At 39.8% G+C, this 25267-nt stretch overlaps 2 protein-coding genes across 7 annotated transcripts in view; one reads left to right on the forward strand and one right to left on the reverse strand.

Moving 5' to 3' along the window:
• The window catches only part of FRK (fyn related Src family tyrosine kinase), a 75700-nt gene that overhangs the window by 32205 nt on the left and 18228 nt on the right, over positions 1 to 25267 (forward strand). Inside the window, exons 2-4 of the mRNA XM_080389716.1 lie at positions 5402 to 5523; positions 13209 to 13372; positions 13985 to 14153. Coding sequence (XP_080245842.1) covers positions 5402 to 5523; positions 13209 to 13372; positions 13985 to 14153 — 455 coding nt within the window. The remainder of the gene's footprint in view (positions 1 to 5401; positions 5524 to 13208; positions 13373 to 13984; positions 14154 to 25267) is intronic.
• Positions 17945 to 20953, reverse strand: LOC308064762 (uncharacterized protein). Of its 6 annotated transcripts, none has more exons than XR_013928514.1 (5): positions 20166 to 20344; positions 19278 to 19973; positions 19046 to 19154; positions 18768 to 18840; positions 17972 to 17986 (listed from the first exon to the last, which is right to left on the reverse strand). XR_013928514.1 is itself a non-coding variant. In XM_080389729.1 (4 exons), exons 1-4 carry the CDS (start codon positions 20669 to 20671, stop codon positions 17960 to 17962), a joined length of 804 nt encoding a protein of 267 aa, XP_080245855.1. In that variant the 5' UTR covers positions 20672 to 20953; the 3' UTR covers positions 17945 to 17959. The 6 variants fall into 6 exon arrangements, 1 of the variants encoding a protein (XP_080245855.1); XR_013928518.1 differs by having other exon boundaries at positions 19776 to 19973; positions 20166 to 20339; XM_080389729.1 differs by lacking the exon at positions 19046 to 19154 and having other exon boundaries at positions 17945 to 17986; positions 19776 to 19973; positions 20166 to 20953.

The following is a 25267-nucleotide window of genomic DNA, read 5'->3' on the forward strand; positions in this document are numbered from 1 at the left end:
AATTAAAGGTAGAGGATAAAAGTGGGAAGCTGTGCTCTGGTAAACCCTGATGGAAATGGGTGACGCAGTCAGAACTTCTACTTCATTTTCTCTGCTGACCTTCCATATGGATAACAAAAGAGCAGTGAGGGATCTGCTGAAATTTCCAAGAAAGCCAAAGATCATAGCTGTTAATTCAGAGTTGGTGTTTGGCTTGGTGATGAAGGTCTTACCCACACCCCAAAGGGGGATGCACACAGAGTCCTTAATCATGAGTTTAGAGTTTCTGTTGTACAGCTGTACAGCTGCCCTGGGAAAGACTGTGCTGTCAAAAAGTTTCTCCAGTAACAAATTTTTCACCTGGATCGTGGCTGGCGGACTGTGGCTGTTGTTCCTCCAATGCAAAAGCAAGAGGCTGGGTTCAGAGAAAGGAAAATACTAAGAGCTCCTGCTGGAGGTGGGTGGCACAGTGGCCACACAGGGAAGGTTGAGGCTGCAGAAAGGTTTGTCGCTTTAGGACTTTTGTGTCTGGCCTGTGCTGAGGGGTACTCCTCCATGGCACTTGGCACATGCCTTGGTGCTTGTTCATTTGGCACGACTAAGGATCTTCAGCAGAGGTCAGCCCATGCCTAGAGTTAGGGTTAGGAAAGAGAGGAATGCTAGAGTTCCAGCGTGACTGTGGCTGCTGAGGGACAGCCCAAGGAAGATCAAAGCTGCAGAAAGCAGCTTTTAGGCTGAGGCTTAAACCAGGTCTAGGATTAGTGTTAGGGCTTGGATTAGTTTTAAAGTTAGGAGGGTGACAAACTCTAGAGCTATGGTCTCCCATAGACTCCCAAGAAGTGTTTTGTCTGGCCCCTGCCTGTGGGGCTTTGTCTAAGGCTCAGCACACACTTTTCATGAGAGTTGGCAGTTAGCATGTTAGGGATTTAGGAGAGACCAAGCATAGACCTCTAGTGTAAGGGGGAGGGTGCGGAGGCTGTAAAAAGGCTATCCAAAGAATAGTAGGATGCTTAAAAAATGTTTCCCTTGGGAGCTTTTTCATCTGGACCATGGCTGGGAAAGCTTTTATTTGGGTTGTTGGATAGAGCTAATTTTGGGAGAGAAGCAGCCTGTACTTTCCAGATGAGTTGGGATCTCTACCTCGAATAAGTGCATTGCACTGCTATGATCAGAAGGGGATATTGTGTTAATGGGAGGGAACAGAGGGAAGAAAACTCTTTTTACATACTCTTTTGAATTGGTATATTTGTGAGGATTTTTTTTTCCACTGGGATTTTGTTGTCTTTTAGGCATGTTGCTAGGCACTGGAAGCTTTACCAGTGGTATAGCATTGCAGAACTTTGCCTCCCTATCTTTCTTCGCTTTAGTGATTCTGTGAGTGGCTATGTGGCAAGTGATAACCCCTGGCCCATGTTACTCTTCCTCTCTTTTACTTTCCAGCTTAAAAGTTCCTTATGTATATTCCTGCTGTAAGGAAAAAAAGCGCAGAAGTAGGAGTAACTATTTTTATTTTATCAGACTTTTATGTAGCAAAGCACAGGGAGACACAAAGCAGAGCCAGGTAAATGGGGCTTTGACATTTAGACAGAGATCAGCTGTGCATTGCACCTTAGAGGACAGAGGGCTTCTGAGCAGAGGTGGTAATGGAAAGAGGTAACACCACCAATTTCTGTTGAACTCATGAATCCATTTTTATTCAAGCTGGACTTGAATGGGCAGGCAGAAGTGAGCAATAGGTGACATGATCTCTGTTTCTTAAAAGAATTTCCCTTCAAGTACGACCACCAGCATTCAGCTTTATAAAGATACATCTTTTCTTTGATGGAAGAAAAGGATTATAGGAGTATGGGTCTCATCAGTGATACTGTCACAGTCAGGGAACATCCCATGACAAAGCCTGCTGTGACCTGCGATGATGATCCTGTGTCAAAACCTGCCAGTGGAATTGATGGCCAGTAGAGATGGGATTACTATGGTCTGAATAACCACAACAAACCTTACTGGTATTCCAGTATTGGACATCATCTGCACCAAGTAAGGACTGTGTTTGTTATGAACCTACATGATGGTCATCTTTTTTTGTCCCCAGAGTCCTCCTATATATGTTGGCCAGAAGTGACCTGGAAGTATCCTTAAGTTTTTAATGAAAGGATTTCTGAGAGCTATGAATGATGGTGGAAACAAGGGATTTTGAGGAAAATGCTAGAAACCATCCTCAAAAAGCAGATCTGGTATCCTATACTGAAAAGGGCTTTGGGGCGTTGGACACAGTGCTGGCCAAGAAGGCATGTTCCTGAGTCTCACTGGCAGAAAAATACTATTGCTGTGCTAATGAGACAGCTCTTGCTAGAAATGGAAACTTATGCCCAAGTCTGAAATGCACTTATTTGTGCCATACCTGGTAATCTACTGGTCCTGCATTGACAACCGACCCAAAGTGATCTGGCTGCAAGCCGAAGTGCAGAGTGAAACTGTATGAATTGCAAATTCAACCTTCTCCTGAACTGTCTAGGGCCACTATAGCACAATGAAGTCAGAAAAAGTGCTGGTTAAGTAACTTGTGCAATGGATAGTGCTTGATGTTTTAGTTATGTTTTTCCAAGTGTTCTGTTTCAAAACCTTCATCTATCTTTGAGCTATAAAACAGAAATACATTTACTAAGGTTTGGATGTTGGTTTGGTCTGACCTTCCTATCTCGCGGAACAATATGTCATGGTGAGCAATTGCTTTGATTCATTATTACTCTTTAGAGTACTTTTCCCCATAAGATACACACATTTGGATGAAATAAAGTATTAAGCCTTTGACGCATAAGTTCAATCACTAGAAATTAAAATAAGCCCTTCACGCTTTAAAAAAGAAATTTGAACTTCCATTTGTAATGAAAATAGTACTTTAAATTCAGATGCGCTTTTGTTAAAAAAAGCAAATAAATTAAATTCTTTGTTTTCAAGTTAAGGGGTTATTTTTTCAGAACCAGTATTGCTTTTGGTACTCTATGATTATTATTGCAAACCCAATGACTTTGAACTAAGAATCCCATATTCAATTGCTATTAAAAGTGATTTTCATTATATTCTTCTAAAATATTTTAATCACATCATATAAAGTCAGGCAAATGAGGTAATATACAGTATGTGTTCACTTTTCACTGTCCATAATAATTGCTTCAGTTACCTTCTCAAATACTGTTGCTTTAATTACCTTATTTTGTAAGTCAGGATGTTTTTAACTGCTAAGTTTATCTGGAGTCAGAACCTACATATGACATATCCTTCATATGACCTTTAATGGTAAATTCATATTGATTTTAATTGTTTTTCCAGTTTAATAAAAATAAACATATAATCTTTAATAAAACATATAATCTTTTAATTTTACATATTTTTAATTCAAAGGAACAGGTACATATGCCTAAATACAATATGCACTTATGTATTTTTTCCCAAAATCATAGTTATATAGTAGACATGATTCTACATACACACGGTAACATTATCTTAAATTGTATTTCCCAAATAGACCAACAATTTCCTCTTGTTGCATACTTTGCATTACTGCTCACGGTTTCAGCTTTAGCATGTTTGACTGAGTTACTAGCATTGTATGTACGAATACTAGGTCATGTAAAGACTATACTTTTGACTATCCTAAACATAAAATTCAACGTTAACAATGCCTTGAAAGCTCTTTTGGCTTTGGTACAAAATGAAATCATTTTGAACGGTTGATATCCTCTTAACCCATGAAGAAAGGAGACGCAAAATTAAACACCTTTTCTTATATGCTTTTATGAGGATCAGTCAGTTTGGACATTACTAAGTGATGTTTTCAGATGTTATTCTCAAGGTGGATATGTTTAGATATTTCAGAAAGATTCTAATGCAGTTTTTAGGGCAGGCAAATTTTCTTTGGGAGTTGAATTTGTACTCTGTCTTCTCATTTCTTTGACAAGAACCTCAGTCAAGGATTTGAACATTTACTGATTACTTATTTTTCTACAGTCTAATTAATGAATTTAATTAATTAGTTGAATGAATGAACACATTTAACTAATTAAAATTATTACTAACACATTCCAGCTTTCTAATGAGATTCCTTTCCTTGCCAAATATGTATCAAGGCCTATTTTATAGAAATCATCTTCAAGTCAGAGGACAGGAATGCAGTCCAGAATATCTGGATGTCATTTTCTTCTTTTAACAAAGCATATTCAGTATGGGTTAGCACCATCTGTATTTGCCTCTTTTTATTTCCTCTTTATTCATACAAAACCCTTTTTCATTCCTCATGCTTGCTCAGCAAAGGTGTCACGTAATGTTCTCATTTATTTCCTCCATTCCTCTTGGTGATTACAAGCCTTACAGATACTAAAGTAGTTTGTTGATGACTCCTCCTGTACTTTTCACTAGTCATTGATAAATCAAATAGTTAACTGAACAAGCAACTTACGTGTGGTGCGATACATTGATTTATCTTAAACGTTTGCATAATAGGTTTAGTTACGATTAATGTAAAAGGAGTTCTCCTATGAGTGTATGGCATCTAATTATTTATCTATTATTATTATCTATTATTTATCATTATTTACTTCAAATAAGGGGTGGAGCTAATCTTGGAAAAAGCTTTCTGTGTTTGTTGGATGGAAGCTGAATGCCGCCCCAGTTGAAAATGCTGACTCATTTCAGTTTTATTTCCATTTAATTTGCACTCAGCACAAAGCAACAAAAGAACTAAATAGTACCTTCAGAGGAGCAAACTAAAACTATTGCTTGGCCAAGTCCCTGTAAACTACAGGGTTTAGTGAGGGAGGAAAGATATGTTTTAAAAGGCATACATAGGTGCAGATTTTCACAGGACCTGGCTATTGAGATGTTTGCAGTGACTTGGGGAAAATAACTGGTTTTGTTTATCTAGCAGCAGTGCCAGTAACTCATATGACATGGTGACATGTCAGTGGAATGGGGAAGGCTGCAGGGTGGTTTACATCTTGGAACCTGAGAGCCCTTCTGCAGTTTTGGGGATCTTTGACTTTTAAGTTCTCAGGGTGTTAACACACCTGCACCTCTACATAGTTCAAGTGATGTCAATGGACTTGGCATGAATTTCTGCCACAGCAGCCTTGGCAAAATTTCTTTTTTCCTGGAATAAGTCCAGTCTGTCACTTCTGAATTCTTGTTCCCTTGAAATCAGTAGGACTTTTCATCAGCAGTAAAATCCAGATTTCACTCAAATATGTAAATATTTTAAGCAATAAATTCATTGTGCAGATCTTGTTGGCCTTTCCCTTCATTCTATTGGAATTTAATTAGCATAGCACAGATTATCTTTTAGTAAATAGGCAGGATGTTTATAAAAGCTAAATTGTCTTTCTGGTATGTTTCATTGACTGGTAAAATTAATGTTTTTTTATTTGTTCAGATGGTTTTTTGGCCCAATCAAACGAGCAGATGCTGAGAAACAACTGTTATACCCTGGCAACCAGGCAGGAGCCTTTCTAATCCGAGAAAGTGAAAGTCTAAAAGGCGAATACTCACTCTCAGGTAACTTCTAGTTTTTAATCTTAAACAATGTTTTAAAAATTTCTCAGGTAATCTGGACTCTTCCATTTTTGAGAACAATAAACTGTGAGCATGAAAATGAAATTAAGTTCATAATAATATTTCTTTCCCAGGATATATAAAGAAAACTTGGCAAGAGTAATTTGAGTTTTTACTTCCATTTATTTTATAGGCTTTGTTTATTAATATGCTCAGAACAGAAATGAACTTTCTTATGCTTAGTACTTCCAGCATGCCAGCTACCTTAAATAGAAACTATTTTCATGATAAAAATGCCAAAAAATACATCACAGTTGTACACTACTGTTCTGATTAGTACACAAAATAAAAAATAAACCATATTGGCAGATATTTGCAGTTTAAGAAAGTGAGATTTATTCTAGAGCACACCCTTAGGTTTATATTTATTGGTTTTCAGGGACAAAATGATAGAAAGATCTTCAAAACTGTACTTTATAATTAGTTATATTTCTTTGAAAAGTTAGCTATAAACATCAGTAAAAAGTTAGATTTATGATGATGATTGGTTTTGAAAGTTATTTTAAGTCCTTTATTTTAATCCAAAAGACTACAAAATAGGGACTCTTATTGACTCTTACTTGGTAGTAATTTTACTTACTCATATGTGTACATGTCATCTTTTTCAAGTCATAGATATTTGCAATATTAGTAAATGTGACCGTCCATCGGTTGTTTTCTGTGAACACTTTCTATCAAACTTGTCATACAAGTGTGAGTCAAGAGTGTAACGTTATCCCTGAGACAACAGGGCTATACACATAAACTTCCTAATGTGCTTTACCTATAAAATTCCGTATGCTAGTAAAGGTTCTTGATGCTTGTGAATAAACCATAAGTTGTCACATGCAGTCGTATCAGTAAAATGAGAGGCACCTTATGCATAACCAGATTCTTTTGTATTGACTCCTTTTCTGCCTGGATGTTTATGTGTCAGTCACATTCCTGAGCATTACACAGAAACACATTAAGCAGCTTAATGAACTTTTGGCACATTCTTGTTTTCTCTTTCCAAATCCTAGGGAAAGGGTCTATACCTGCAATGTCTTGTGGTAATGGGAGGGTAGCTTTTTTTGCCAAAACAAAGAAATATACGTTGGCTGTGATGTGAAATACAGGGAAGTTTTTGAAATAAATATGATATTTCAAGTTCTGGGAGAGTTCATTAAATAATCTTCAGTTTGTCCTCAAGGAAGTTTGTTCTTGCCAAGAAGTGCTGATAAGGAACACCAAGGAATCAGATTGCTCCCAGATTGTGACAGAACTGACCCCTGTGGCTGCCCATTTTTATCCAATGACTGCATTATAGCCACAGACCTTTCAAAATGCTTTCCTTCTCTATGCCAGCTTATCCCTGTCTCACATGATTTCAAATGTTCTTCATCAGTGAATGGATTTCATCCAAGGACTGGGCTAGACCGATAGCAGCATGGTGTTATGCATGGAAGGATAGATAGACCTGTATTATCTGCTTAATGTTGGCACTTGAATACATGACACCTTACTAAAAATCAATGAAAAATCTTGTGCTTGCACACCTAGGGGTAGAAATGCAGTGTCTTTTGATTATTCTCCAAATTTAGCCTTCTAGGAAAGATTCAAATTCTTAATTTTTCACACTGTGTACTGACTACTTCTGTGACAGGAAAGCAGCAGTACCTTATTTAAACCAAGAAGTACCGCAGAGCAAAATCCAAAAGAATGAAAATAAATACTAGGCCAGTATTTGTGGCAGGATGAGATCATCTTTTGATTCTGCTGTTTAATTTTTTCCTTACAAATTGTGGACAGAAACTATATTCTATATGATTCTATATATTTGATTAAATTATAAAAGCTTGTCATAGACATTTTTCAGGTTTCTGAATAGGCTTATTCAGGAACAGGAGATTTGATGATGGCTGATAACAGCAAGATATGAAACCATCAGTGCTGATTTCTTCCATGGTCGTTTTGTTTGTTGAAGGAAGGGAGATGTGGTGCTGAAGAACGTAATACATGGGGAGGCAAAGCTCCAGATATAGGAGCCAGCCCTCCTTCATGCACAAATGTGGGTTGTCCTCTGAGCATGTAGGCATGTGTGTATGTCTCATCTCAGATTTATTAAACATTTGTGCTCTTTTAGGCAAAGAAAGAGAATAAACTCTGAAGAAGTCTGTAGACAGTGAGTATTAGTGACATGATTTACCAGTGCTGCTAGATCTTTTAGTAGTTTCCCAGACTTGAATGTAATTTAGCCGTGGCATGCTACTTCATCCTGAAGAGTTAAATATTATTTGCTGCTTACTGAATAGGCTTGACTGAGTGGTGCCTGTTTGTGTTGTGCAAGCTTTTTTGCTTCCAACCTAATAGTATAGACATAACGGTCTAGACATTGTATGTCCATAATGTCATTACTTATGTCTACTTTTAGGAAAGCTAGTGCATCCCACAGCAAATGATGAAGTGGATTGTACTGTGGGGAGTATTGATTGGAATGAAGGTTGTTTAGTCCACCAGATGCTATGGAAAGGCATTTTTTTCTGACTCTCTCCTCTTTGTTCCGTCAGAAGGAATTATGAGACGCTCAAAGCTGAGGCAGAGAAGTAGTGGGTTTTTGAGGAATACTAGTTCAGAACTATTCTTTTGAAAGGTCTTGGGTGGCTTCTGTCTCCATGGTAGCTGATACACTGACAGGAAGAAGTCACAAACTGATATTTTGTGATATTTTGACATAATTATGTCCTTAATTTCTGTTTCCAATTTTTTCATTGCAGAAAGCATAGACCCCAAACTCCCATTCTCTGTAGGACTAGTTGGGTTTTCTCTACCTTCTGTTGTTGTTTGGTTTCATTCCAGAGTAGATGGTAATGTCTAGAAGAGTTAAGGTCTTTAAGAAAATACTGTAATTCTCTCTCTGGACTAACATTTAGATGTAATAAAGCTAAAAAGGAAAAGAAGTAGAAAATGAAGTGAGATCTTTTACCCAAGCACCCATAAACTGATTTTATTACTTTCATGCTTGATTTCATACTCATATAGGCAATATATAAGAGACTTAATGTTAATGAGGGAGACAAATGGATCTTCTTAGGAAAAAAAAAAAAAAAACCAAAAAGAAATAAATCCTATCTTTTGTTATAATGACACTTCTCACTTCTAACTTGCCTTGATGGGAAAACTCACAATTTGTAAGGTTTAGATGATAAATGACCATTTAAATTAAAAACAAAAAGTCATGTTCAGAAAGGTTTTTCTCATCTGTGAATGGTTAAATAGAAAGCTCATCAAACCAGATAGGCCACCGAGATATGTCGCTATAATTTTAAAGTGTTTGACATTTTAAAAATAGGTTTTCCCATTTTAAAAATGCACATGTTGTCGACAGATTTTTATGTTGATAACTGCAGCATCTGGTGTGAAATGTATTAAATTTTAAACATGTTGGTGCCATCTTAGACATTGCCTCTTTTTAATTAAAAGCCATAATTTAGATGTGCTCAGCTTAATTGAGTGTCATTGCCAATGATCGCAGGAGGTTCTCTACTTCCCCCCTTGCTGAATAATAGTATCTGAGAGACTGATTGCATTGACAATGTAAATGGTTTGTGTTTTCTTCCATTTTTCCCCCATGCTCCTATAAAAAGATTGTGTGGCTTCCTCTAGGCCAGATTGGGTTTCAGCACAGGGAAAAATAGGTAATTGTTTAAGGCAGAAGGCTGGTAGGAGTGGCAGAATCATGGCCTTAGCAGGAGAATGGTTTCGGATCAGCCCCTGCACCTGTTCTGTGCTGGTGAGGGTGATCTCATAAGCCACCCTCCTCCCACATTCCCACATCCATCCTGGGATGGAAACCAGGCACAGTTTCTGCCAGTAGCGCTGCACTGCCTGTGCTGGAGGAGGACTGCAGACAGGATAGATGCTGGGACACTGGTGGTAATGGTGCCTTAATGTCTCCACAATTCATTTGGTGAAGATGTGGACTTTGCTGATGTCACCATACGTTTTTCTACCCTGGGGAAGTGTAGAGGAATGCAGTCAGTGGGTTGATGGGCACTGATAACATGCAGCTGTGGCCTTGCCTCAGAGGCGGTGGGTTGATTGACATGGACAATGTGCAGGTGTAGATCATTCCTGCCAAGTGGTTAAATAACCCTGAGGATGGTGTGAGAGGTGGTCTGACCTCTGGAGGGAGGGGAAGCAGCATGGGCAGTAGAATCTGACTGAGGGTAAAGCCTTGTTGCAGCCTACTAGTTTGTTTGTGCTGCAACAATTGGTGCCCCGTGTGAGGCTGACTGGGTTGGGCTCCAACTACAATAGGGAAGGAGTAGTGAATTATTTTATTCTCATCCTTGGGGTGGCAAAATCTACTTCTGCATGGCCCAACCTTATGAAGATGGGAAGCAGAGAGAGGGCAATGCTTCTGTTGAACAGAAATCATTAAGAAATCTAATGGGGAGCTGTGATTCTGTTGGGAAGGGCAGGCTGAGGAGAAAAGTAGTCTTCAAATGCAGGTGCTGTGAAGCTGTGTGAAGCTAAAGTTGCAATCCTATCCTTTTAAGCACAGAGGGGGTTTCAGCTAGGTTCTCACTGAATGATGTGCACTGCATCCTGTTGGGCAGAGGAACCGCACCGTGCTGCAGGGCTGTGAGCGTGCGGTGCAGGACTTGTACAGCCAGACTCAGCCATGGGGTGCAAGTAAACAGCCCCTTGCCAAATACTGCATTAATCTCAGCTGCTTATCACAGGAAGAGGTGGCATCAGCACAGAGATTTTCTCCAGCTTTGCCACACAAATCACCACCTGACCTGGATATTGCCAATCGTAAGGCTTCATACAAGGCTCATCTAAGAAATTAGAGTACATCCTTCGAACCAACTCTTGCATTAATATTAGCTGCTTCACAAGTAATAATTGTAATACTGCTACTAAATAAAGTGGGGAGTCAAACTACTATCACTTGTGATATACGACTGAGACTGGATTAACACAGTGATCGTGCTGGCCTTTTATTCAATACAACATAAATAGCAATTCGTTTGGCCAGATGCACTTTCCTGTGAACTTTACAAAATTCATTAAATTTTCAGTCTGTCATTACTGAATTACTCTTTCTTTCATTTTGCTTCAGCCCCATTTCCAAATGACGCATCACAAAAATAGACGTGTGTTTTAGGTTTTGAAAATGCTAATTATGGGTGTTAATTAAAAAGAAATGGCATTTTAAAAGTGTGATGTATTTGTCTTTATACTATGGGGTTATACTTACAAATATTCTCATTTCTGGTCCTCGTGAAGAATTGTAAGTTCTCAGGTCTCAAAACATTACCTGTGGCAGACAGTAAATGCCCTCAGATTTTCAGCAGCTCCTATATGCCCTCTGGTGGTCTGCGATGACAGCCGCACAGTACAGTAGAAAAATATTTGATTATACATGACAGTACTTGAGGAAGGACATATTCTCCTTTTTAACTCAATCACTTAAATGGTGAGAGAAATTATACTTTATGTAAGCTTTTTTAATTCCATGCAACCAACAATTTTCTGTATTTTTTTATGTATAGCTGTGTATTCTTCTGTTATTGTGACCAAAGTGATTGCGAACATTCATGCAGTGTCACAGTATCAAGGATCTATCAGCTATAATGTCTCCAGAGGGGAGCAATAACAATTTTTTTTTATAATGAGATTTTCGAATGTACCAGACTGAGGCTGCTTCTAGTATTGAAAAACAGTTCAATTCAATTATTCAGCTAAGAGTACCCACTAGTCAACATGACCAAATTGACTATGTTTGTTGGAATTTTGGCTAATAAAAGGTATACTGGAGGTAAACAGCAGGAGACCTTTCCTCTATGTCTCCCTGTTGCTTTTCACACTTCTGTCTTGTGCGAGGAGCCTGAGAAGGGGACAATGGAACCTCCCAAATCAATGGGTGTGGAAGGAGCCACCTGGTCTATTGAAAAGGGGTAATGTTGGGTGACCAGGATGGCAACTGGAGCATCCTTCTCCCCTTGAGAGCTTGTTCTCCACTCATCGTGGAAAAGCACTATGCTGTTTCATTAAATGGAGCGTGAGATACCCCTCTGATTTATGTTCCCATTTTTATCTATTCTTACTTGTATTTTTCCAAAATGTGGTGCTTCACATTTAGTCCTGCTCCAATGTTTCTCCTTCTGGCCATTCTCCAGGCTCACTAGATGATTCCCATTCTCCTTTTTGGCTCAATTCTCAATCTCACTGGCCCCCGCCCTAACTGGACAACCTGTGTCACTTCACCTTGCTCCCACACCAGCTCTAACAGGTGGCAACCCCCCTCCCATCCACACTTTCAAATATTTGTCTCTCACAATCTCATTACCGCTTGGTACCATTCCTTGAGCGCTGAGCATTTTGCCATCTGAAATTCCTAGGATCAGAAAACCTCCTTTCACTGATGCATGCATCTTCTGTTTGAGATGCAGCAAATTTATCCTACTACTTAAACACCTTCCCTCTGAAGTTATGCTTTATGTGGTCAGGATTCCTAATTACCAGCTAGGTTCATTGAGGAACATTGTTACTATTAGATTTAACAGCTGTGGCATTGATGGGAGCTAAATCAGTTACCCTTTGGTATGGTTATGTACATTATAGAAATACAAAAAAATTTAAAAAGGATGAGATAAAGATGAAATAATCAGTATTTTTAAAATATTTATTTTGTCTTATTAATGGTACAAAAAAATACTTTTTTCCCACACCCCAACGGATTGTCTTGCGCACACTGTCTGGGTTGCACACACCTTGCTTTGAAGACCACTACTCAAAGCCATATATGACAGAGACATCAAAAGTGGCAATTACAAACCTAATATTCCTTCAATAATGCACACAGTGAGTGACAATGCATTTTTTTGTCCATCTCTGGCCTGCTGCTGGTCCAGGTCTAGCCCCAGCATGCAGTGGCCCAGCCTTCTTTCTGACGCCTCTAAAGGGTACTCTGACACTCACAGGAAAGGACACTTTGGGCATCATGACAAGTATGTAAATAATCTACAGGAGGTAAGGAGAGAAACGTCTTGTTGATTAGGAAACAACAGATCAGAATAAAACACATTTCAATGGAAAGGGAGTCATCAGCTACTTGAAAAAGAGCATTATTGGTCTGACTTTTACATATTCCAAACAGACGGGAAGCTCAGTAAAACCCTTGGAAAATGTAAGTGCTTTTCAGAGAATGATGGCTGTGTGGAGTTCTGTTTGCTTTAAAATGCCTGCCAGCACAGCAGCTGCTATTTGGAACGTTAACACTGACAAATGAAATATTAAAAACTGATTAAATGATTACTGTGAATTAGATGCTCCTGGCTGGTTCTGGTGTCCTAAAAGATGGAAAATAAGAGCTGCCTCACAGAAGATGCATTTATGTGTTTTGTGTCATTTCTTATGGTGCAAACAAGAATTTCCAAACCTGAATGGTTGAAGACCGATAGACTAGATACGTTAAGCTATGTAAACAGTGGGTTTTGGTTTGAAAGAGGTTTTTTATAGTTGTCATCTTTGAGACTAAAATAATTTATTCTAAGGTCCTCATAAATACATTTAGGAATATTAGGATGGTTTGGCAATAAGCTGTATTGTACCACTGCTATAATTCCTGGAAACTTAATATATTAAAATCTTCTTAGTTTTTGATGGCGTATCTGTGAAGCACTACAGGATCAGAAAGCTGGATGAAGGAGGCTTTTTCCTAAGCAGAAGGAAGACTTTCAAAACTCTGAATGAGTTTGTTGACTATTATAGTAAGAACAGTGATGGTCTCTGCGTGGTGCTGGGAAAGCCATGCCTAAAGGTAAGAGTAGATGCTAAACTGTGCAACCTATTGTTTGTAAGCTAACTCAACAGTCAGAAAGTGTTATCCCCGTATCTGCTTCTACTATTTCAAGATGTTGATGATCTGCTTATTTTCAGGAAGTTCTGGGCAGCGCTACAGTTTTGTTCTTGAAGCTAACAGGCTGATAAAAAAATACCATGCCCTTTTGGACAAATCATATGTGGCTGGAGCAGAAAATATGCCAAATCATGATTTATAAATACCTTCTTATAAATGTATATGGAGATGAAATCTCCAACTTCATAATTCTAGCTGTCCATAAATAATTACTGAGACAAACCCACAAGGTTCAGGCAAGCAATACGCCACTATTCAAAAGGCTTACTAGAGGGATGATTTTTAGTTTTTACTTTTAATGGCAGGATATTTTCTTTAGAGTATTTCTTATTTCTAAGAAAAGTACCCAGATGTGGGCTGTATTTTATGTTTTCAGATCACTTTATCATGTGTGGGTACTCTAAGGAAACATTTATATCGGGTGTGACTAAACATGACATAGTTAAAAATGACTTACATATGCTGTTGAAAAATATTATGTCTCAATTACTATATTATTTTTATTTTTACCAGGTACAAATTCCTACTACTTTTGATTTGTCATATAAAACTGCTGATCAGTGGGAGATAGACCGGCAGTCTCTGAAATTGTTGAAAAAATTAGGATCTGGTCAATTTGGTGAGGTATGGGAAGGACGGTGGAACAATACCACCCCTGTGGCAATCAAAACATTAAAACCAGGTATGTGAATTAGTCTTAAGTGCTAATAATGTGAAATGTTAGCAAGGGTGCTCATTTATTTTTTAAATGCTACTGAAAAGAGACCCTATCCATATATGCAATCAGTCTTAAAATCCATGCACTTAAACATGAAGATTAGTAAACCTCAAGGTCCAGATGTTCTTTGGTATTTGAAATTACAAATTTATACAATTTTCTGTTTCCATATGAGCTGAATTCTTTCTTATGCAACATCTATATTACATAAAAATGCTATCCCAGCAAGGTCATCTCTTTTGTACAATGTTGCTTGTATGGAACTGAATGACTACATTTCATCTGTAGGTGAAGTAATTGATTTACTACTGGTTTGTCATCTGTAGAATTTCTTCTAGTGATTAGATGCTATATTATAGTGATTCCTTAGGTAATATATAGAATAGGTACTATGTTAAGTTTGTATTTAAGAAGTGCTTTAATCTTAATTTGATTGAATAAAATTTCTCAAAGTTTTTGAAACACATATACTAATATAGCTTTTAACCTTTTTCTTAATTATTTTTCATTAACCTTAAATTGACAACATAAAATATCTGCCAGCAGATGGCAAGAACCACATAGATAAAGTAGCTTGGATGATACACATTTTTTTTAAAAAAAGACATAACAATATAATAAATTGTGGTTAATTGAAAAAGCTTGTGTTGGCCATTAACGATCATGTTTCAGCAAGCATAACAGGTTCAGATCTTTGATTCAGAATAACAAAAACATGCTTGAGCTCTGCTTGAATGGTCTCCTGAACAGGGAGGAATTTAAGCATGTGTTTTAGGGCTATCTTGTGTCAGGATATTGTTTGGTTTGGGGCTTGCAAATTGAAAGAAAATAAGCACATTTTTTTTTTCTCTACTTAACTGAAATTAGAGAAACTGCTCATACTAAAGTCCTTCTATGATTCATGTGAAAGCATACTTTTTTTCAGAGAACTGATCCATCTCCCTAGTGACCCAGTAAACACAGAAACTGTCTTGAAATGTCTTTGTCTATTTCCCTTTCCTAAGATGGTATTCACTAAGCCTATGCCTTTTGTTCCAGGGATCCATATGCCTATTTTTATTGATTTCTGAAACCACAAGTCTGATACCAGTCTTTTTCTCCTTGTGTCTGACCTGAGTCTTTCATTTTGCAGTACAGGCCCATTACCTCTTGTCTTATACACAATGACTAAAGAGTACCTAATTGTTTTCTTCCTCTTTACAGTAGTGTTGCACATACTAAAAAAACTATCAAGTTCCTCTTTGGTCTTCCTTTCTTTAGGTTAAACAGCTCAGCCAGATTCTTTGTGTATCTCAGATGTTTTAGATGTCCCATTGTTTTCAGAAGACCTTCACTGAGCTGCGGTAACCATATTTTTTCTTAGTATGGTGCTAAAGAAAGAACAAGTCTGGATGTGTAAAGAGAGGGATTTGCTTCGTATTTCTGACAGTCTAGACCTCTGCTTAAACAATCAAATATGATGCTTCCCTTTCTTCTCCATGAGATAAGAACCTAATTTGTCCATCTGAGTTTACTTTCCTTAAATGATTTAATGCAACATCTCGAAAGGTCTGTTTTATTGCAGAAGACTGAAGGGTCCTTAGTAAAGTGTGAAATTTCTTAAATGATATTTAAAGAAGGAAATAAATGAAGCTGGAATAAAGAACAAGACTAAGATATCTCAATTTTTTTTGTGATATTAAGTTTTCTTTTAGAATTAGATTTTGAACAAATGGCAATGCATACATTTCAACTTTCTTTAGCAGGGAAGTGCAGCTGACATTTATCTGGTATTGCATATACAAAAATAGGAAGCTATCTTAATTATATTTCATCTCCTCTTAATAATTAAATTCAAAACAACACTAGTTCAGCTTTTTCTTCTGTATAATGGGGACAGTACATAATACTTTTCTCTGTGAAACAAACTTCTGTGTTAATAATGGATTGAATCAGAATGACAAGACTACCGTGAAATATGTGAAACTCTAGTGGCAAGTTCCAGCTGCAATTTGCCTTCATTTTTTATCTGAAACATTTGAATGTGTTCAAGGCCAAACTGATCTATGGAGATCCATTCTTTGACTGTTGTTCAATTCAGTATCCTTTCAATGTCTTGCTGATAAAGCTTGCAGAAAACACAATAATTTTAGAGCGCATAGGCAGGAAGGGGTTTTTCTTATGTTTCTATAATAATAGGATATCCTAAGAATGCACATACAGAAGACTATAAAACAAGAAAAAAATGGTCATATAAACTTCTTCAATAGGTTTGCTAGCTAAAAATTACTTTTTACACTGGAATAAACATAATATTCGCTGCAGACTCATTTTTATGTACAGACTGGCACAGTATAATGGAAGAAGCCCCTTCAACTGTGATACTTTTTGTGGTATCATAGTTCAGCTGGAAAAAAGGGCTTGATTAATCAATACTTTTTCCATCTCTGGTTTTTTTCACTCTAGTCAACAGTAGTAGTCTCATTGATTTCACAGGGAGTTATATTGAGTCAGGGCAGACACAAGCCCCACCTGGATGTGATGCTTGGATAGCAGAGAGTTTGTGATCTAATACTGTGATAGGGAAGTTGTGCATTGCACTTAATGATGCTCAGAATGAAGACTTTGATGCTCCAAGTCATCTTGATAAATTAGATAGGTAATACTTAATTTCTTATCACTGTACTTTGCGAACTATCTCGTTCTACAAAAATGGTTCAAACAATCTCAAATGGAAGCATTTAACCTTGTAGTACACTTCTCTAGGGAATTATCTTCTTCTATACAATGTTTTTCACCATTTGGCATGCTTTACTGTAATCAGTTTACACTGGTTTTCCATAGCTTGTTCTCATCGTTACCCATGAGGAATAACTTTTCAATAATTAAAGGAAAACCCCACTACCCTCACCCTAGTCTGAGTAATAAATGCTTAGCTTCATACTAATAAAATTACAGCAAAGGCTAGGTCTGATAATTTCATTCATCATAATATGAAGATAAGTGAATGGAAAACACAGTACTTCATGAGTAATCAAGAAATACATCATGTTGATGATTGAAGCTTCTAATATTCACATAGACATCATTTCAGGCTCCCAGTGTAACACACTGTAAAACAATCCTCTTGTATTGCTTGGCTCAAAGATCTAAATCAGTTGTCTTTACACTGAGGGAGAAGGGGACATGTTTTAAATCAAAGTCTTTTTGCTAAGCTGCTGTACAGTATAGACCCACTGGAAAAGAAAGCAATCAGAACAAGAGAATAGTGTGATAAGCTGAAAGTGATCTGACAAATGTAGGGTTCTGTTAAAATGGCTTTACCACTAGAGAATTTTGTGACATGGAACCATGCTCACATTACCAAGCAACAGCAGGTTAAGCAAGTAAGGTAATCATGTAGTAAAAAATATAGAAGAGCATAATGCAATCAGTATGTCGTAGATTTATAGGCCTGAAGACCAGAAGGAATTTCTGCTGGTTGGAGTTTTTCTCTGTCCTAGATCATGTGTAGTGTGAATACTTTGCTGTTGTTATATGCCATTACATTTCCCCCCTCTTCTGAGATATTAATATTTAATCAAAACACAGCTTGTTCTTGACTAGGTAACTAGAATTCTTCTAGTCCTGAGATGGAGGCACAGAGAGAAGTTGCCTCTGCTGTCTTTGACAGTTTGTATTAATGGTATCTCCTATACCTGTAAGAATGTGGCCTAATTTCTCATCTGGATTTACCTGTTGTCTTCTCTGTAACTCTTGTCATGTGTTCTTGTGATGAAATAGAAGCCTCCTCATATGCAGTATTTTTTATTTCCACTCTGGAATTACATACAGACAGGGTTAAACCAATTTTCAATTGTCTTTAGAAGGGCTAAATATAGTTTCTTGTTATATGGTATTCTCATTTCTCAAATACTTTTTCTGGACTGACACCAATTTCTAGCTGTTGCTGATAAAGGGTTTAAAATGGTTGTGTTTAGGTAGATGACCTTCCAACCTGTAGGAAAAATTAACCTCCCAGAATTCTGGTGAGATAGCAGTGATGGATTTTTCCTAGAACCAGTTCTCACTTGCTGCAAATGTGCGATTCCCCACTTGTGAGTAATTAAGGTATTGAGAAATCTGTTTCCATTCCAATTTGGAGCAAGAGCCAATTTCTCAGATATTGCACACAAACTGGAAATTTCACAAGTCTTTCTTTCAGAAACACTGATGCACAGCATACTAGCTACATTTTTCCTGGTTTTAGGCATCTAACATTTTAGATACATCAGGCTAGTTATTTAACTGCATCAGAGTTCACAGTTCCAATTACACAGCAACTATTGAGTATCTGCAGTTTATCTGGTTTATGAAGCTTTTTCCTGTAAGACTGCATTCTCTGTCTCATATAAATATTGTCTTCATAAAAAGAAATCTGTAATCCAAATTTAAAAGGAGAACTCTGCTTTCAAGACGAAGCGCCATCTAACTGATTTTTAAGTGACTATACAAACCAAAGTGTGTAAAACCAATAATTTGACTAAGAGCAATGCAATTTAGTCGACTAAGTGATTAAAAAGATGAAGAAAAATAGAACAATTCTGTTCAGGTCCCTACCTTAATTCTACAGGAGGCTGCAGGGCATTCGAACTTCAGGTACTTTTTGTATAAAGTAACCTTGTCAGTTTCGCTAGAAAAATAAAATAAATGAGCTGTGACATCACTACATAAAGTACTTTTTTCTTTAGAAATACTCTGTATCAGTAAATATTTTGATAAGAAACATGAGTGACTGGAAAATATTTCTAATGTGGTATAGCAGTTTTAACGCTTATATGCAACTCATACTGAATCTTAGTGGATAGTGTATAAAAATGGCTTTGTGTGTTACTTACATTATCTGCTAGTGAAGCTTTAGAGGTTCAGTACATTATTCATGCATCTTCCCTGAGGCTGCATCAGCTGTTTTTATTCAGCTAATTAAGCAGATGTGCCATGTAATGACTTAAAAACAGAAGAGAACACACCGCCTTAATTCCCCTAAGAAAGCATGGAAGTATTAAAGGGGAAAACAAATCCTTTTTTTGTTTTCTCTCTTCTCCTTAAAAGTGGGTAATGCCTACTTACCAAAGAGACAAGAGATCTTTTGATAAAGATAAGCTAAAAGAGATCTGCTGAAGAGACAAGCACATCCGTCATCCAGAAAGAGCAAACAGCACAGGAAGGTTGCACCTGTCCTAAACTCCTGCTGTGGTCTCACGCAACGCAATTTCAAAGTGGCACTTTGTAACTTCATCAAACGTTTCACTAGTAACAGAACGCAGATGGCGGCAGCACGCCTGCAGCCCTCCGGCTCTACCGAGGCGGCGGCACCGGCGCAGGCACGGGGGGCGCGGGGGGCGCAGCGGGGACCCCAGCCCCGGCGGTGCCCGCTCCCAATGAACCACTTTTGCTCAGACCTCCGAGAAAGCCCCAACCGGGTGGCTGGCGCGGGCGGACACCGGGGCTTTACCGGCCGCGGCACCTCCCGGACACACAGACAAGGAGGCTGCCAGTAAGAGAAGGGCCAGACGCGTTGGCTGGGCACCCAGCAGCGACCCGCCGCCCGCCCCGGGCCCCACTCACCCCGCGGTGCGGGCGGCGCCCAGGCTCTGCCCGCGGCCGGTGCCGCAGTACTCCTCGCCCACGTACACCTCCATGTTGCGGGCCTCGCTCAGGATCCCGACGGAGACCATCTCGGCGGCGCCGCCGGGCCGGCACTCCAGGTGCAGCACGCAGGGCGCCTCGCCGCCCGCCCGCCTCTCCACGACGACGGCCTCGGTGCTGCGGGGGGGAAGCGCCACGGCCGCGTTGCCCCGCCAGGCCCAGGTTCGCTCCCGCCCGCCCGCCCGCCCACCCCGGCCCAGCCCGGCGCCCCCTCACGCCGCCCGCTTGGCCGCAGCCGCCCGAGGGGACCCAGGGGGACAGCGCGGCCCTCCCCGGCCGACGGAGGGTCCCGGCCGCCGCCACCCTCACCTGGCCTCGCCGCCGCCCGCCTCCCGCCGCAGGCAGAGCGCCCGGGCCAGGCCGCCCGGCGGCGCGCAGGGCCAGGAGCACCCCGCCGCCACACAGCACGGCTCGGCCGCCAGCCCCGCCGCGGAGCCACTCGCCATCGCTGCGCCGCGGCCGGAACCGAGCGGGGCGGGGGCGGGGCGGGCGGAAGGCGCCTGCACGGGGGTGGCGGGCGGCGGGGCTGCGCATGCGCGGGCGGCGGGAGCGCGGCTGGGGCGGGTCGGTGACCCCCGCCCGGGGCTCGCGTCCCGGGATCGGCCTTGCCGGGGTCCCGTCGCCCTCCCGCGGGGAGCGAAGGCTGGGGCGGGGGGAGCGGCGGTGCTGGCGCTGTCCGCCAGGCGTCCGAGCTCACACCCGGCGTGCGGCAGGTGCCAGCGCCGGGCCTGCCCCGGGGAGCGCACGGCCCGCCGAGCCGCCCGCCGACGGTGCACCGCATAGGAGACAGGCGATAAATAAAAGATGGGATTCATCGCATTTCCAGTAGGATCCCGGCTGCCGGGCAGGGAGCGCTGCGAGGCGGCCGAACGCCCGGGGACGCGGGTGCCGCCTTCCTCGGTGGGTGCCCGGCCGAGGGGCCGTAATTAGGCCGTGCAAACGGGGCAGTGGATCTGAGCAGGCTTTGTACAAGCTAATATTTACTGATGCAGTCGGTTCTCCCCTTTTTTTCACTTAAGCCGTTGTTTGATGTAATTTACTGGCAATGGAAAAAACGGATTTGCTCTGTTTTAATGAATGAATGAATTAAAATTAATTAATGTAAATGTTTTAGAACGAAAACTGCTGTCTCGGTCTCCTTTTTGAGTTTCTGAATGCGCTTGACACCTCAGAAACACATAGCAAATTCATCCTGGTTTAGAGGCATTTCTTTTCTGCGTTTGGTGGCAATGTGGTTGCAGGATGCCTCGGAGGATTGTTCTGATCCTGGAAGAGCAATGAGCTGCACAAAATTACTTTGGTGAGGAGAATTATCTTTAACATAGAAGGGGCTGGGTAAGATCCCTGTTTGGGGGACTTCCACATGTTTATGGGATTTCCATGCATTCATACACATTGTATTTTTGATATTTTTAAAGTAAAGATGAAAAAATGGAGAACAACAAGCTGAAATTTCAAACAGTAGATTGTTTTATGCTAGAGGTTTTTTAACTGAGCTGATAATAGCCAGTATAAACATCCTAAACATTGTATACGTTGGTAGCACTATTTTATGTTTCTAATCTCGTATGATCTCACTGTGGTATCAAAGTCCTTTAGAACAAACCAGTTTGATCCCAGCATGGGTTGGTCCTCTCTCCAATCAGCGTTTAAGGACACGCTGCTTGTTATTTGCCTTAAGCTGCCTAACCAGGTTATTTTGCAAGCCTAATGGATTAAATTTTACTTCCCATTTCCTTAGCAGAGACGAAGTATCGGAGTACTTTTTCTGTTGTTTACCATCGGAGCAGACGGTTCTTGTTCCTCTAGTTCCCTGGTGCAGAGCAGCTAAGAGCCAGGTACACAGTCTGCTCAGATGCTGTACTAGTTTCTCCAGCAAACCTAATCATGTTAAAACACAGCCTCTTTTTGTTCACTTTTGGACTAACTTTAACTGGAAAACCTTTTTGGATAAAAGGTAAGTTTTCAGCTTTTGTTACATACTCAGAAAGTTTCTCCAAGTCTTCTTGTACGCTCCAGTCCTGATCATAACGATGCACACCTTTCAAATCGAGTCATGGCTCTTCCCAGCTGTTAGGCTATTAGCTGACCTGCTAATTGAGAAAATCTTGTTCGGGAAAAAGGTGTCTGGAAAAGATTACGTGTTGAACCTTTTTATAGTTGAGCTCTTTGTGTTTGTTGTGGGTTTTTTTCTCCAGGATGTATAGGTAGGTAAATACATCATCTTCCATACAGGACACGGGTGGTGACAACTGCAGTTACTGTCACTTTCATCAATAGTACAGACTGTAGAAAAAGATTTCTTCTTCAGGATTGTGAAGGAATTGCCTACAGTTCTGTTTCAGTGCCTCATTAACTCATTTCCATTTATGATTTGTCTTCAGATTTTAGATTTAGCTGTAAGAACCGAAATATTTCTCAGAAAGTGATATTTTTATGATGCACATTAAAGACCTGCTTTCAGGTGTCAGAATTTAAATTGTTAGAACCGCGTTTCCACTGCTAGCTCAACACACATTTAACTCATGAAGCAGAATGGATTGTTTTATTTAGGTAGTGAAATTATTGAAGATTAAGGGCAAATTCAGAAGTAAATACTGAGCGCCAATATTCTTTGCAGACCTGTTCACTAACAGCAACTTCCACATTTTGATTGCAATGGCAGTCTTTAATGTTAAACATGTGCAGCCTGCAGCTAGCTTATAAAAGCCCTGATGTTACCTGATAGGTAGAGATCATCATTACACTGGAGAATCCTCCTCCCCACTTTGAATGGGTGATTACGTGGCTTCTTTGCAATTGTGAATTCCTTTCACAGGAACGTGGGAGGCTGAGGGTGAGTTTGTACTGCCATAAATGAGAAGAAATCTCTTTGTTTCCTTATGAAAGAACAATTTAAGAGGGAAGAAACCACTTTTGTTGTTAAAACCCATGTTGTTGATTCTGTGGCCTGTTTAATAGCAACAGTTGTGTCTCCGCTGACTAAAGTCAACACTCAAACCAGACTGATGAGCTGACAAGAAAAAGGAAGATGAATTCAATTTCACGCAATTTTTTTTAAAGTCACTGGCGGTTGGTTTTGACTTTATAAAACCACTTACCTGAAACCAGATATGTGGAAGACTTCTCATCTTTAGCTTCCTGCATTGGCATGATGTTCTGGAGATAATTGTGATATGATTTAAATGGCCACAAACCTTTTGCAAAGGTTTGACTGTCACTTGAACAAACAAAATGCAGCGTTAGGTGATGGCAGGAGGCAGCATGGTGAGCCAAGACTATACATGCAGTGGGCGGCAGAATTATATCCAGAGGACAACTGCAAGTATTCCTCATTCAGGGCAAGGGGGGAAGGAATACAAGTAAAGGCATTTATGTGGAACGAGAGGGCTGAAGGGAGAGTTGATTTAATCAAGGAAAGGGCCGAAAGAAGTAGAAGTATGAGCAAGAGGGAGAAGAGCAAGTGCAGGACCTAACAGCAACTCGAAGTAGTTGAAGAAAGTAAGAAACATCCCCCAGTGTATTTAGGGACTGAAATTATTCTCCTGGAGATACAATATTCTCCAATTATCTGTCTAACAAGTTCTGAAATATCCTGGCAAAGTTGGACCCACTATTGAAAACAATTGTACCATACAATTACACCAGGTCCATTGTGCCAGCCACGCCTAGAGAGCCCTGCTGTAGATTTACGGATCAGCACAGTATTCCTGGCACCAACAAGGTGATTTCACAAAGCTTGAAGGAACTGAATTCCATTTGAGATGTTTGCATCTCTTGCAGTTAATTTTAACTGGCCAGCTACTTAAAAAATTACTGTGATGGCACAGAGAGGTGGGCAGAGATGGCAGCTGTATAATTTTTTTGTCGTGCATCAGGTTAAAAGCGTAAGTCATGGGAGAAAAAAAATGTTTCGAAAATTATAGACAAAATTACAAAATTAATAATCCAGAATAAGTGAGAATTAAGATTGTTTAAATCATGTGATAGTGTTTCTTTATGTGCTTCAGAAGAACCCAGCTTTAACCTGAAGTTAATTTTTTTTAATCAATTTGACTATTCCTAAACTTTCTTCGTCACTATCAAAACATACACTGAATACAGGAAGGCATCTATTTATTTTATTTTAATTTTTCTTGTTCTTGGAATTCTCTATTATGTTAGTGTCATATTCATTGAGGGGTTTATTTTTTAAAAGACTAATCTATTTGGTTTGATACTGTCTATATGAAGGAATGAGAAGAGTCTGACCTATTATCCAAGCTTATAATGTAACTAAGACCAAGAGTCAAAGCCAAGATTGCCAGCCAGTTTTGAACACCCTGTTAAAGAAAAGTTTTGCTTGAATTTGCAGGTTTTAGCACTTTACATCAGTTGTTTGGAGTGGTGTAACCTTGAGTACAGTCAAAACGGCATGAGGCCACATTTTAAACACTCAGAAATTAAGATTAACATGGCCATGAATCAAAATGTTGATTTCTGAGACATTCCAAGCATAATCCAAGAGCTCTGGCACAGAGCAGCCCAAACTGAAGCATGGGCAGTCAGGTCCTGTACTGGTGAAATTACTCTTTCTCCATTTACAGCCAGATTAGAATGGTCTTTCGGCAATCACCACTGTGCAGCTGCCAACGTAACAGCTTACTTACCCTTTCTGATTCTTTAGACATTTCAAACTTTTTTTTTAGGTGTATCTTCTGAACAGACATCCAGACTTTCTACATTAGAAATAATTATTCCTCGAAGTCTGACAGGCAGAGAGAAACATCACCCATTTTTTCATGAGGTTTGTCATTCTACCTGATTTTTTCTTCTGATGTAGCTGTTCTTCCTGATACTGCCCTGTATTACACACACACACGCAATGTATAGTATACATATTTTTGTGAAGAAATGTGCCCTGCACTCATTCTTTAGATTCTTAGTGTTTTCAACTAGTGTTGAGTATATTTGTTCCCCAAATGTCTGGGATTTCGGTCCAAGCTAGCACCTTTCAAGCTTCTAGTGCTGTTAACAGCCTTATAAAACAGGAGGGAGAAGGAACATAAAGACTATTTCCATTTCCTCTGAGCTGGATTAGATGTTGAACTTGAACCATGCTGTATGTGTTATTTTACTCATGGAACCTGGCCTTTGGATAACCGGAGGATTTCAGCCATGTAGCACCTAAAGGGCTGGTGCTTGCTTTGTAGAAACGGTCCCACAGAGTCGCACAAGTTAAACAAATGAGTTAAAAGAGAAAGATCTGAGCCTTAATTCTTCAGTTCTGAGGTAACTCTCTTTTGTGCTAGGTAACGAGTCCATTACTGAAGTGACTGTTAATGAAATAACATTAGTCATCTTTGTGCAAACCAATTAAGGTAGAATCTGTGAGTTGTTCATCCGGCTACCAATGATTAACATAAGGAGTG

This window comes from Falco punctatus (genome assembly GCF_963210335.1).
Source record: "Falco punctatus genome assembly, chromosome: 5".
NCBI lineage: Eukaryota > Metazoa > Chordata > Aves > Falconiformes > Falconidae > Falco > Falco punctatus.